This window comes from Zalophus californianus, chromosome 15 (assembly GCF_009762305.2).
Source record: "Zalophus californianus isolate mZalCal1 chromosome 15, mZalCal1.pri.v2, whole genome shotgun sequence".
NCBI classification, from domain to species: domain Eukaryota; kingdom Metazoa; phylum Chordata; class Mammalia; order Carnivora; family Otariidae; genus Zalophus; species Zalophus californianus.
In genome coordinates this window covers 79,900,316-79,912,814 of record NC_045609.1, presented here as the reverse complement: position 1 = coordinate 79,912,814, position 12,499 = coordinate 79,900,316, and the positions used below count along the sequence as shown (strand labels likewise).

Sequence of the window (12,499 nt, the reverse complement as noted above, 5' to 3'; positions counted from 1 at the left end):
GCACCCCGAAGCCGGAGAGAGCCCGCAGTCAGGGCGAGGTGGTGGGCAGAGAGTGGGCGGGAAGCCTGGAGGAGGAGCCTGGCGGATTTTCTCCGCGGGGCCACGTGTACGCGCCCTGGCTTGAGTAGTCCCCTGAGCTTGCCCAGCCGTGCTTCGGATCCTAAGAGGGCGTTTCTGTGGTGCTCATGGTTCTTGCACCCTGTCTCTGTCTTGGCGACCCAGTGGAGAGTTCTTTTCCTAGCTGCTTTGCGGAGTCTGGTTTTAGATCGCTAAAGGGGAGAGGCCCCCTGGGTGGGTCGCTGGGCCGCCGGGCGTGGACAACCGCGAGAGGTGGGGCAAAATGGAGTCTTGGAGGCGGGCAGTTAAGTCTGCACCCCACAGGGCCCCTCGAGGGAAACTGAGGTGTCCCACGCGCACACTGGGGAGCGTGGCCCGGCCCAGGAAGCCCCACAACGCGGGGCCTAGACAAAGCTCCCAAAGGCCAAAGGCTGCTCAGCCCTCTGGGCCCCATTGCTCGTCCCCCCACCCCCATCGCCCAGGCCCTAGCTGGCCCAGCGTGCGCCCGCCTGCAGAAGAGAAAGCAAATCTCACCGACCTTGCCATCTCCTCTTTTCCCCAGCTCTACCTCGAGCGCGGGCTCTGGGAGCGAGGAGCGCGCTCTGGGGTTCTCTCCGCGAGGCCTCAGGCTCTGGCTGCCAACAGGACGTCCCGGCTCAGAATGAGCGCCCAGTGCCGGGGAGGGGGGGGCAGTTTATATCTGTCTTGCTGTTGTTTGATGTACACACACCCACTCTATTTACTATCAAATAAAAGAAATACATCTGTGTTGCCAACAGAAACAGCTCGCGCGCTGACTCCGAAGTCTCCCAGGGCCCGGAGGCGATCCAGGGCGCTCAGAGTGGCAGAGACCCACATTGTGGGGACCTGGGCTCTGAGTTAGGTCCCGGCCTATGGGAGTATGGAAGTCCACGGTGGGGTGTTGACAGGCTCCACTAGTTTGTCGCAGGTGGGAGAGAAGGAATGCACGAGGCATTCCTGTTGGACTGATTTCAGGCTCAGTCCGTTCCATGGGATTCTACCCAGCTTGCCTTAGCCTGGGGCCGTCAGAGAAAACCAGCTGCCCAGGGTCACCTCAAAGTGTGCCTGATTTTGTGTGTTAACGATAGCTGTGATGCTAAACACATATGTGGCCAGGTGTACTGTGGGCCCCTGGGCACAGGTCTGTTAAGGTCTGTCTAAAGTGTGTGTGTGTGTGTGTGTGTGTGTGTGTGTGTGTGCACGCGCTGTGTGGTGAGTGTTTATGTCACACGTGAGTGGACCCTATGTGTGGTTTGCTGGTGTGTCTATTTGGATGATGCAGAAAGGATTTAGCCAGAAAGACCTGTCATTTGCACTAACTTGAAGATTAATAGGGGGTGCAGATAGGGAAGATCTGAAGTTAAGGTAGGTGGAAAGAAAGCTAGGTTCTATGATGGGAGGGAAAGGAAGGTGAATGTATAAAATCTGGGGTGTTGGTCCACTGTCCTAGGGTAGGGGACAGGGGCTGACATCCCACAATGGAATGTCCTGGAGGAATTGCATAGAGGCACCCTCACCCGTTCAGATAGCCAGCCCCCTCTGCCGCATAGTTCCAACAGCCCCTGGCAATCCCTGTGGAGGTGGGGGTGGGGAAGGGCGTTCTTTGTAGGGGAAGATCACCCCAACCAGCTCTTGGGATGTGACAGTCCCACTGAGAGGTTTCTTGGGCTGTCCTGCCACCAAGACCTCAGAAAGCCCTGCAGTAGAGCCTAGGATGCTTCCTTGTGAGCAGTGATGCTTGGTGCTCCCACACTCAGGCTCAATTCTTTCTCTTGCATTGTGAGAAATACTACCACCCCGACCAGACACGAGGGAAGCGGAAGTTTCCCGCCTGGGCCAGCTTCTAGGCTCACACAGCCGCCAGTCCCTGGAGGCCTGGCGCCACCCTTCTCCCCTAGGGCAGGCACCGTGGCTCCATGGAGAAGCTTGCCGGTGCAGGGCAGTGGAGCTCCCCAATAGGAGGGAAAGGGAGGCCTCGGGGAGCAGGACAAAGAATAAACTGTGTGTGGGGGGAACCAGTTATTTCTTGACTTTGTATATACTGGGTCAGTCAAGAACCGTTTTCTAGAATCCAAACACAAATAAAGAAGTATTTTCTTGGCGTTTGATAGCATCATGTTCTGGCTGTAAAACCTAAGGACATGTTTGCTATTGCAACATTATTTTTAATGAGCTGTTATTGGCCTGTCCCACAGTTAGTATTGCCAACAGTAAAAGGCATCACTATGTTTGCAGGTAACACAAGGAACAACATATTTTGACCCCGAATTTCTGTTTATTTTTCATTTACGACACATGCCCTCGTTTTTATTCCAAACCACAGGGAAATAAAGGGAGATCTATCTTCACTGAGGTTCAGGTTAAAATTGTGCCATAAATACGCATGCCAGTTTATTTGGGGGCAGTTTCCCATCAATAGAAAACGATATTCAACATTTCAGCCATAGTAGACTCAACTGTGTCGATTGGGTTTAGGGAACCTAGCAAAGCACTGAGAGAGGGAGTGGGAGCATGTGCAGGCGCTCCCCAGCGGACAGGCCAGGCGGTGTGCTCTTCGGAATCTTCACGGTCTAAAGGTTCTTCATCTCCCCCTTCTGGCTCCCCAGCTTCGAACTTGCCCTGCCAGGAGTTGGGCATACAGACCCCATGCTCTAAGGCAGGCAGCTGGGCGGTTGGCAAGGAGCGCCCAAGCACCTGCTTCCACCTGCCAACTCGCGCTTCCCAGCGGCTCCCAGCGCCCTGCGCCTCCTCCGCAGGCTGCCCACCAAGTGCATGGGAACCTCCACTGCTGCGCTTCCAGGCATGGGCCAGACAGGGACAGCAGACCAGAGAGGCCGCCCTGGAGGTGGTGGGTACCGGTGGACAGAAAAGGGCCTGGCCCGGAGGAGACAACATCCTCTCAGTGGCCGCTGCCACAGTCAGGTGGTCTCTGTTCCCTGGCACTCGACACACCAGGACCGTGCCCCAACCTGAGCCGCCCCGAGAGCCACAGTTCCTCAAAACCTTCCCGGTCTGGGAGCTGGTTGGCCTCCCTGGGTCTGCCCTCTCTCGATCTGGCTTCTCCCAGCGACACTCTGTGACCTGCCTCTGGCCACGGCTAAATGCTGAGTTCACTCCCTTTCTGCCCCCGACCCTAGATGCCACGGAGCCCAGCACACTCCAGGCCCGCTGACGAGCTCCCCGAAATGTCCTGCCCAGAAGCTCGCGGCTCTTGAGGGAACTGTGGCCTGGGAACGGAATGCGAGGCTGCAGCACTACGTTCGGAAATTTATCTGCCATCTCTCAGCTCCCGGCTGCCGCTTTGCTCAATTTCTCAAACTAGATAAGCTTAGGTTCTCGCCCCTTCTGCCCCCTTCTCCCCTGAGCGCAGGGCTTTGCAAGCTGCAAAAGACACTGGGGAGAGAACAGCCCTGGTCGCGAACAAAGCTGCCTCTGTCTCTGCGGCCTCCTGGATTATGGGGATGTGCGTCCAGGTCAGACTCAGCGAGCGAGCGCAGAGGAGGCCAGAGAGCGAGGCGGAAAAGTGTTTCAGAGACACCTGCTCTGCGGAAAATCATCCGAAGTTACACACTCTGGCCACACAAAAGTCTTCACTTTTCTTTTCTTTTTAATTAATTCAATTTCACGACAACATTAAATGTAACAATATTTTGTGGGCTTTTTTCTTTTTCTTAAAAAGGGACTGAACCCGGGCAGTGACGAGGGAGATGGGGGGTGGGGAGAACGACAAGCTATCGCAGAACAACAGGTGTAGCCGACAGAAAGGAAACAGATTGGGTGGCAGAGCAAGGAGCCCTGTGGAGTTCAGGGTGAACTTTACAAGAAATCTGTACATATATCAAATAAGTTAAAATTCTCCTAAATTGATTGTCCTTCACTTAAAGCGCTCTTTCTTTCCTCCCCCCCTTCCCTCTTCTTAATTTTCTCCTCCCAAACGAATGACCAGGATTACACAGTGAAAACGTCTGCTTCTCTCCGTGGAGAAAGAGGCAGGGCTCTCAGGAAATTTTGTACAATATTGCACAGGTCAAAAGTACAACAGTGACTGCAGAACAAAAAGGGGGAGAGGCTAAAAAACCGATTTTTTTTTAATATTGAAATCACTCTCTCAAAACAGGGAACAAAGCAATAATAGTAATAATAATAATTTACCAACAAATGAAATCCCCAAAATAAATGCTACTAATAAATAAGACCACTCACACCGGGCCAGATGTGGAGTTGTTTCAATAATCAGAAGTCTAATTTGGGGCTGTCTTGTCTTTTCCTTTTAAACACTTAGAGAATTCTTCAGTCACAAAGCAGGACAGATGAAGAGGTCAGCCGCGACACACCTCTGCGGAAAAAGCGGCCTGAGTCGGGGTTCCTACCAGAGTCTTCTCAGATTCTGAAAATTGGGGAAGATAACTAGGGCTGGAGAGGGAGAACCACACTTAGAAATCCAGGAATAAAAGTAGGGTAATGTGAATTATCTCCTTCACTCTCTCTCTCTCTGGACTTCTGAAAATAGTTCTATAGAAAATGAATAAACCAGAGGGGTTTAGGTTTTTGCGGCTTATTTCTCTCCTATAAAAATAAAACCAAAAAGCCACAGCGCAAAGCAAATTTGGGGGGAGGGAGGGAAGAGTTGCACCTTTTACAAAAGCTTTCAGACGAAGTATTTGACCCGGGAATTTTGTCTTTTCCCTGCTCTTTCTTAAGAGAACCAAAACCAAAAGTAAGAGGGGAAGCGCCTCAAATCCGTTAGGGGTGAATTGCACGAAAATGCGTTGCAAATACTTACAAAACGCTACCGATTGGGGGAGGGGAGGCCGGGGCGGCGCGCCGAAGCCCCGGTTCCCGAAGGCCGCTGGACGTCTTGGCGCCCTCGGCCCGGCCCAGTCTCCTCCGGGATCTGGGAAGGCGGCCGGGCGCTCCCTCCCCTTCCCCTGTCGGGCCTCAGACCGGCCGTAGCAGCGGCACAGAAGAGACCACCGGGTGCGAGTAGTAAACCGGGTGCGGGAAGGTGAGCAGCGGCTGGCTGACAGGCACCGGGGCCCCCGCGGCCGCGGCCGCGGCGCCCTCGGCCGCCGAGTTCTCGTGGTAGAGGATGGGCACCCGCACGATGCGCTGCGCCGCGGCGTGACTCAGGTTGGCCGCCTCCAGCTCGGCCGCCAGCTGCCGCTTCCACTTGTTGCGGCGGTTCTGGAACCAGATCTTGACCTGCGTCTCGGTGAGGTGCAGCGACGCGGCCAGGCCGGCGCGCTCCGAGCTGCTCAGGTAGCGCTTCATGTCGAAAGTGGACTCGAGCTGGAAGACCTGGCTGCGCGAGAAGACCGTGCGCGTCTTCTTTTTGCGGCACGCGGGCTTCTTCTCCGGGCTTTCGGCGCCCTTCTTCCAGTCCTCGGCGCCCGGCGTCGCCGCCGCCGCCGCCCCCACGCTCGCCCCGGCTGCTCCCGCCGCTGCCTCGCCCTCCTTCTTGCCTTCCTCCGAGTCGCTCTCCTCCAAAATGATCTCGTCCGGGCTCTTGGAGTCCAGCTCTTTGTGGTCGGGGTCGGCTTTGAGCAGTGGCTCGGGGGAGTCGCGATCGGTTCCCGAGGCGGGGGAGGAGTCTCGCAGGAGCGCCTTCTCCGAAGCTGGGGAGAGACAGACAGACGGACGCACACACACGCACACGGACACAGCCTTCAGCGAGGCCTGGCGCCTGGGGGCCGAAGGCTCGATCCACACTGGCCTCTGGGCCCCAGGCCTCGAGGCCTCAGCGTTCCCACGGGCCTCCTTCCTGGCTGGGCCAGGGTGGGGACTCCGCGTCCGGGGATCCCCTTCCTCCCGAGGGCAGGCGAGAGACCCGGCCGGTGGCAGAGCGGCCACTTCCTTTCTTTCCCTCAGATCTCCCGCCAGGGGCCCACGGAGGGATTCGCCTCTGGCCTGGGCCTACCGGGTCGCTGCCTCCATCCAGGCCCGGTCCCCGGTGCCAGCCGGCCGAAGCCTCCCCACTCATACCCCAGGCCACTTTTCCCGGGAAGCGCCGCGCCCCGGGCTCCAATCCCACCTCCTTTTCTCACCAAGTGGGATTGGATTCCTGGGCAGCGCAACCGAGCGCGCGGGCAGTAGATACAAGCCAGGGGCCGGAGGAAGTTGGCCAAACAGCGGGTTGGAGGGCGCGAGGGTCTCAGGGTTGAGATGGGAGGCGGCGCGGGACGGGCACAGTACTGGCGCGCGGGGAGGACAACGAAAGTTCAAAGAGAGGTCGGTACCTTCAGGTCGCGAGAGGTGGCCGCCGGCGGGGGTCAGGGTGTAGGGGTACCACCAGGCCGGGGAGCGCTCCAGGTAGTGCGCGGGCAGGGCAAACCTCTGCGCCGGGATCTCAAAGCGGGGGAAAGCCAGGTCGCCCACCTGCGAGAGCGCGAAGCCCGCGGCGCCCTCCAGAGCCCCCTTGGCCGCAGCGGCGGCGGCAGCGGCGGCGGCTGCGGCGGCGGAGGCCGGCGCGAAGAGCGTCCGTGGGGGCGGCTGCGGCTTAGGGGTCGGCCGGTGGTGGTCTCCGTTGAGCAGGTTCTTGATGGAGAACGGGGACTCCTTGGGCGCGGGAGGTGGGGGCGGCGGCGGCGGGGGCTGCGCGCTAGCGGTGCCAGGGGCGTCCGGCCCGGGCTCCGGCATGGTCCCCTCTCCTCCGGGTCCCGGGGAGGGAGGGATCGGGACAGGCGGGCGGCCGGGCGAGCAGGCGGGCGGCCGGAAATCAGACCATAAACGGAACTCAACTACGGGGCGCAAAGTCGGGGGCCGCCCCGGGCGCAAATCCAGCCGCGCGAGGGCGGGGTGAGGACCCGGCCGGGGTGGGCTCGCATGTGGGAGGGGTGCTGAGGGGCGGGGAGCGGCCCAGCCGCGGCACAGAGGGAGCGAGGCGGCTCGGCGGCGGCTGCAGCTCCCGGGGAGGAGGCGGCAGGAGCAGTCCCCGGCTTGGGGCTGCGTCAATCCGGCGCCGGATGCTAATGATGAAATCAAAATGTCATCCAAGTTAAATGCGGGGAGTATACGGCGATTGGGCGCGTACAATGGCAAATGGGATTAGGCAGGCGAAGGCGCAGCCGAGCCCGGGCCCCGCAGCCGCCTCCGCCACCGCCCCCTCCTCGCCTTCGCTCGGATTTTGGCGCTTTGGCTTCGGGCTATAAGAGCCTGCCTGTTATTGGCTTTATATAGTCCAATTAGGCAGCAAATGAGGACAAGCCTATTAGCACAAAAGGATATTGGCTCCCGGTAAAGAGGCACTCGGAGTGCTCCGGCGAGCGCAGGAGGCGAGCGAGGGACGCAGAGCCGGCGGCGCCCCCGGCCGGAGCGCACTGACAGCCAAGGCGCCGGGAGCCCGCGCCTTCCTCTCCCCCCTGCAGTTCGGGGACCCGCTTCCAGCCGCCAGGCCTGCGGGAGGGGGAAGGGGCGGGCCTGGCCCGCCCGGGTCACCTCGGGGTTATCCGCGCTCGCAGCTGCCGATCCTCCGCCCCCAGGGGCTTGACAGGGTCCCGCCGCCCCCACGCTGCTGGAGAGCCACGCAGCCCCGGCCCAGGAGGCAGGCAGGACGCAACCTCCCGCCCGCGGCGAAGTCAGCACTTTCCTACCCTTTGGGGTCCGGCGGCCTCAGCATGTTCCCCAAAGCCTGCTAAGGGCGCGGGCCACGAAGAGGGGGATTTGGGTTCCCGTCTAATCGATAGGAAGGGACTCGGGGTGTAAGTCCTTGCACTGCGTCAGCGGGCTCAGAATCAGCGTGGCCTTGGCCTTTGGCCCTGGGAAACCGAAGAGTGAGTCTTTCCTCTGGAGCAGGAGTGGGTGTGGGTCTCGGCGCACCCGCGTGTGCGCGCAAAACGGGCTAACGCCCGCGCGTCATTTGCTGGGGCTGCTAAGGCAGCAGTGTCGCGGCACCGACGGCTACGTTCAGAAGGGTGCTCTTCTTCTCGGGCCGGCTCGCGGCCCCGAAGACAGCGAAGACAGCGCTTTCTCCTGGGAAGTCTCTCCTGCCAGCGTTTGGAGCTGCCTAAAGCTTTAAGAGGGGCAAGGAGAACCGAAGGCACAGCGGCGGGACCTTCCTCGGCGGTGGCCCGTGGCAGCGGCACGGCAGCATGTCCCCCAGGGCCGCCAAGTCCCTAGAGAACCCTGCTGGGCCTCTGAGGGACAGCTGGGCGGAAGGTCACTCTACTCTCTCGGCTTTAAAAAACAACTCCCCAGGTTGCACAAGAAGCCCATAAGGCAGGCATTTAAGACTCTAGATTTGAGCATCAAATAAAGTAGGATTGCTTGTGGGGTCCCTTCCCGAGAGACAGCTCCCTGGTCAGAGAAAGGCGGCAAAGTGGCCATCACTCTCTCCACCCATTGTGAACTTCCATACACCCAAGATCTTTTCATGGCCCCTTCGCTTCTCCATTGACTTTTTTCCCCCGGTTAGATCCATCCCTCCGCTAAGTCAAGGCCGTCCTGCGTTGGCAGGTGCAACCGCTTCGGTTCCCCAGTAGAGAAGTGGGTATGTATTATTTTCTGATCCTGGTCTTCAGACTGTCCCCCCCCCCCAAATCTCGATGGGCGCATTTAATGCTTCTTTCAGCAAACATTCATCTACAGTAGTGAACCCTATTTTTGCTTTGGGAACCTGGAAGCACTGTAAGTGGTGCTTCCATAAATAATCATTATTTTCATTATTATTACTCCCTTGAGTTTGTACAGAGCTTTAATGGAATGCAAAACGCCAAAGCGTCCGAAATCTGAGTTTGAAATCAATCACCGCCCCGAGACTCAATCAAGCAGGGTGGGTCTCACACTCGGGTTTTATAGGTGGAACAGGTCTCCCGGAGAGGAGACTGGGCCAAGGTCACCCAATCGGTGCTGGACACCCAGAAGTCATTTTCTCCTCCATTCAGAAATAGCTCGATGCGCGCCGGTCTACGCAGGTTGGGTGGGCTCGGCCGGGACCCGCCTGCCACGCGGCGCAGGCTGTGAGAGAGAGGCCCCTGCGTGTGTTCGCGCGTGCTGTGGGAGCTCTCCTATCCCGAGCGGACGTGTGCAAAGCTGGCTAAAGTTCTGACTCGTGGACACCGCCTTTAAACTGAGACAAGCCGAAAAGCTGCTCATTTCCCGGGGAAAAGCAGCAGCCGGCAGACGTCGCTGCAAAGTTCTGGCTGGGGAAGTGGGTTTTTGGCTGATCCGCAAATTGAGGACTAGACCCAGATGGCAAGGGGTTCAGGCTGGCGGGAGCAGAGTCCCGGACAGGCGCCCCCGCCCCCTGTGGCGCCGCTACCCGAACCTTACTCTCTCTTGTCTTCCCAAGTTCTCCCGGTGTCTCCCCTCCCAGGGGGCGCGCAGGTGCGCTGGTGTGCGTGGTGTGTGTGTGTGTGTGTGTGTGTGTGTGTGTGTGTGTGTGTGTGCGTGTTGACCAGAAAGAGGAGTTTCTCGGGTGTCAGCACCCTCGGCCCGTACCCTGAGTTTCAGGGATGCTGGGCTTCCTGCACAGAGTAAATCTTTCCTTTCCGCTGCCAGAAAGCTCGTGGATGTGGGGCCACTGGCGCGGACACAGCCCTTTACTCGCCCTCTGGCGAGGGGTGTGGCTTCTGCTTACTCACGCCCAGGACTCCATTCCACGGCAGGCAAACAGCGCCCTCTATGGGACATCCTCTAAACCAAACCTGCGGGCTCGGCGGGAGAAACCACAGTCCCCACGAAAAGCATTTAAAAGCCATTGCTGTTTTACCCTTGCGGGCCAGGCTAGAGAACAAAAGCATTTTTTTCTCTGGGTTCCTGAAGAAGCAGAGAGTGAAGTGCATTGCAGATCACTGCTGATCTTTACCTGGCCACCATAAGAAGCGGTCTCACCTGCCTCGCACCCTCCTCTCCTCTTTTCCTGCCCCTGTTTTAGGGCCCATTTTCTGTTCCTGCTACTAACTGATCCCTGAGGTGCCCATCCTGACTGCAGGCTCGATGGGAGACCCTGGAAGGGCCAGTGGTGCTCAGTAAGCACTTGTGTTCATGTCTGAATGCCTGAGTGAATGAGAGAACGAATGACTGAGTGAATTCACAGTTCCCATTTCAGAGGATTTGTCCAGTTGATTATGGTTCTTCAGATAGCCTGATCCTATCCAATAGCATTTTTCAAAAACTTTAATGAGAACCCGAGGTCCTTTGATAACACGCTTTACAAAATCTAAAGGAGCCCCAGGGATGGGACTACTGGAGGGGACATTCACAGTCTGATCCTGGGTAGATGGGCTGTTTAGAATGGGGTCTCTGCCGCACAAGGGCAGAGGGGGCCTGGAGAATGCTAGTAATTAGCACCCAACTTTTACAAAAGAGAATGAGGCCCGGCTCACCTGCCTTCCTGTCCATCCCCCCTCCCATAACCACCGCACACACAAAATAGCTGTACATATGCACACTTACAAGTCAGTAAGTAGTGAGCTCCCCAGGGGAGGGGAGCAATTCCATATTCTTCAGAACTTTACCTGCTTTCCTCCACAGGGTCCTCCTTGGATGTGCAGCTTCCTGGGGTACCTGCTTACCCATGGAGTGGGGAGGATCTGCTCAGACTTTTAGCCAAGAGTGCCAAGCTCCCAGGCATGGAGGCTCCCCACACAGCAGGCACAGGCCCTGACGGCCACACTTTATCACTTAACTCTTCTCACCAAGCAGGTCCTTGATTTGCAGGCAGAATGGATAAAAGCCTGGAGTTACCATCTTGGGGAAACTGTGCCCCAGCCTGCATGTGTTTTGGCCCTCTTTACTGGAAAGTTCTCTCATCTGTTCCAGGGCTGCCAGGAATGCTGCCAGAGACCCCTCCCTTTGGCTAACGATTGTGACTCTGAGATGGGTCACATCGGAATCCTGAGTCAAGCATAATTTCCTTAAAGTGACTGAATGTCTAGTCCTTTCCCAAGAGTTAAGGGTGAAAATTACAGGGACGTAATATCAGCTAACAGTCATTGAGTCCCCACTATATGGCTGGCAGGCACTATAACCTGGGGACGTGGGTGCTTTATTATTCCTCTTTTGACAGACAAGGAAACCGAGACACAGAGAGTATGACAAAGGCAAGGTAGAGAGAGTCCTAAAGGATACTGAGCCTCAGGGCGTCGTTATAAGGACAACGCAGGCATACAGCAAGGGCTATGTAAGCGATGGTCGATGGTATCCTTTACTCAGTTTTTAGGATGAGCCCAGAATGGGCCAGAAATCCATTCTTACGGGGTTTCTCCAAGAAATCTAGAAGTCTTACAAGGGAGAGATACCCCCAGGAATTGATGCCTTGCCTCAAGGGGGCCTTACTCTGCTATCAAGGAGCAAGCTAGTTCTCCCATCCCTGACCCCCTTTCTCTTCTTAAAAAAGACTTTCTCATCATCGCAGGGTCCTGGGATCGAGCCCCACATCGGGCTCCCTGCTCAGCAGGGAGTCTGCTTCTCCCTCTGCCTCTCCCCCTACCCCCCACTTGTGCTCACTCTCTCTCTCAAATAAATTAATAAAATCTTAAAAAAAAAAAGCCTTTCTCCCCAACCAATAATTTCTCACGTGTTCTCATTAGGGGAAAACAAATGCTTTTTTGTGTGGGTGTGTGTCTGCATTTTGCTCTACCATATCCTACTATTTGTAAGTGTCTGGATATTTTGTGGGCTCCAGCTAATAATTTGCTATGATCTTTGACAAGACTCTGAACTTCTCTGTGTCCCAGCCTCTCTATCTGAAAAGCAACGGGGTGCACCAAAATGACTCTATTAGGAAAACAAGGCGGGGCACCCCTTGTGTCTTAGAAGAAGATACTCCTTGTAGAAAAGGCTTCACAAGCTATCAGACCCCACCCTTGGGTCTTCCCCACTCCCGGATCTGGCCCTCTGAGAACACTCACGCTCTCCACACCTCTGCTCGGGGTGTGTGTGTGGGGGGTGGGGGGGGAGGCTGCCATCCCTGACGTTGCCTAAGGCCCCACTGTGGACACAGCCACTGTTATTTGGTTTCTCCCACATTGCTGAGACAGGCTGGGATTTCCAAAGCAAGTCTCGATAGATACTAAGAATACCACCATAATGTATCCAGTCAATGTTTGTTGAGTACCTAATATGAGCCAGACTCTGTTGTAGGCGCCTGAGATGCCCCGGTGAACAAAACAAAGCTCCCTGCCCTTGCGGAGCTTACATTCTAGTAGGGGGAGTAAGTAAATCATAATATGTTAGAGGATGATAACTCTCATGGGAAAACCTTAAAGGGGAACAGGGCACTGAGGTGGGGGAGGGGGGGTGTCAACTCAGGCGGTCAGAGGAGGCTGCCTGAGAAGGTGGGCTTTAAGCAAAGACTCTGAGGAGGTGGGGTATTAGGCTGAATGTTCCAAGCAGAAGGAAGTGCTTAAGGGCTCAAAGCAGAAGGAGGCCTGTTATGTTCAAGGAGCTGCACGGTGGTGTGACCAAAGGCAACATAGTAGGG

At 56.8% G+C, this 12,499-nt stretch overlaps 2 protein-coding genes across 3 annotated transcripts in view; both read right to left on the bottom strand.

Annotated features, from left to right (window-relative positions):
* Positions 1–10,827, bottom strand: part of HMX2 (H6 family homeobox 2) — an 18,500-nt gene extending 7,673 nt beyond the window's left edge. The window contains exon 1 of the mRNA XM_027596339.1: positions 10,533–10,827. The gene's annotated coding sequence lies outside the window, so the exon portion shown is untranslated. The remainder of the gene's footprint in view (positions 1–10,532) is intronic.
* HMX3 (H6 family homeobox 3) lies at positions 3,710–6,714 on the bottom strand. Of its 2 annotated transcripts, XR_003520346.2 has the most exons (3): positions 6,315–6,714; positions 4,862–5,693; positions 3,710–4,465 (listed from the first exon to the last, which is right to left on the bottom strand). XR_003520346.2 is itself a non-coding variant. In XM_027596337.2 (2 exons), exons 1-2 carry the CDS (start codon positions 6,712–6,714, stop codon positions 5,017–5,019), a joined length of 1,077 nt encoding a protein of 358 aa, XP_027452138.1. In that variant the 3' UTR covers positions 3,710–5,016. The 2 variants fall into 2 exon arrangements, 1 of the variants encoding a protein (XP_027452138.1); XM_027596337.2 differs by having other exon boundaries at positions 3,710–5,693.
* Positions 10,828–12,499: the final 1,672 nt, after the last annotated feature.

Excerpts from the sequence above, each read along its gene's own strand:
- HMX3 (XM_027596337.2), bottom strand. The coding sequence starts at position 6,714 with ATGCCGGAGCCCGGGCCGGACGCCCCTGGCACCGCTAGCGCGCAGCCC. Across the intron at positions 5,694-6,314 it reads CCACCTCTCGCGACCTGAAG|CTTCGGAGAAGGCGCTCCTG; the intron begins GTACCGACCTCT and ends GTCTCTCCCCAG.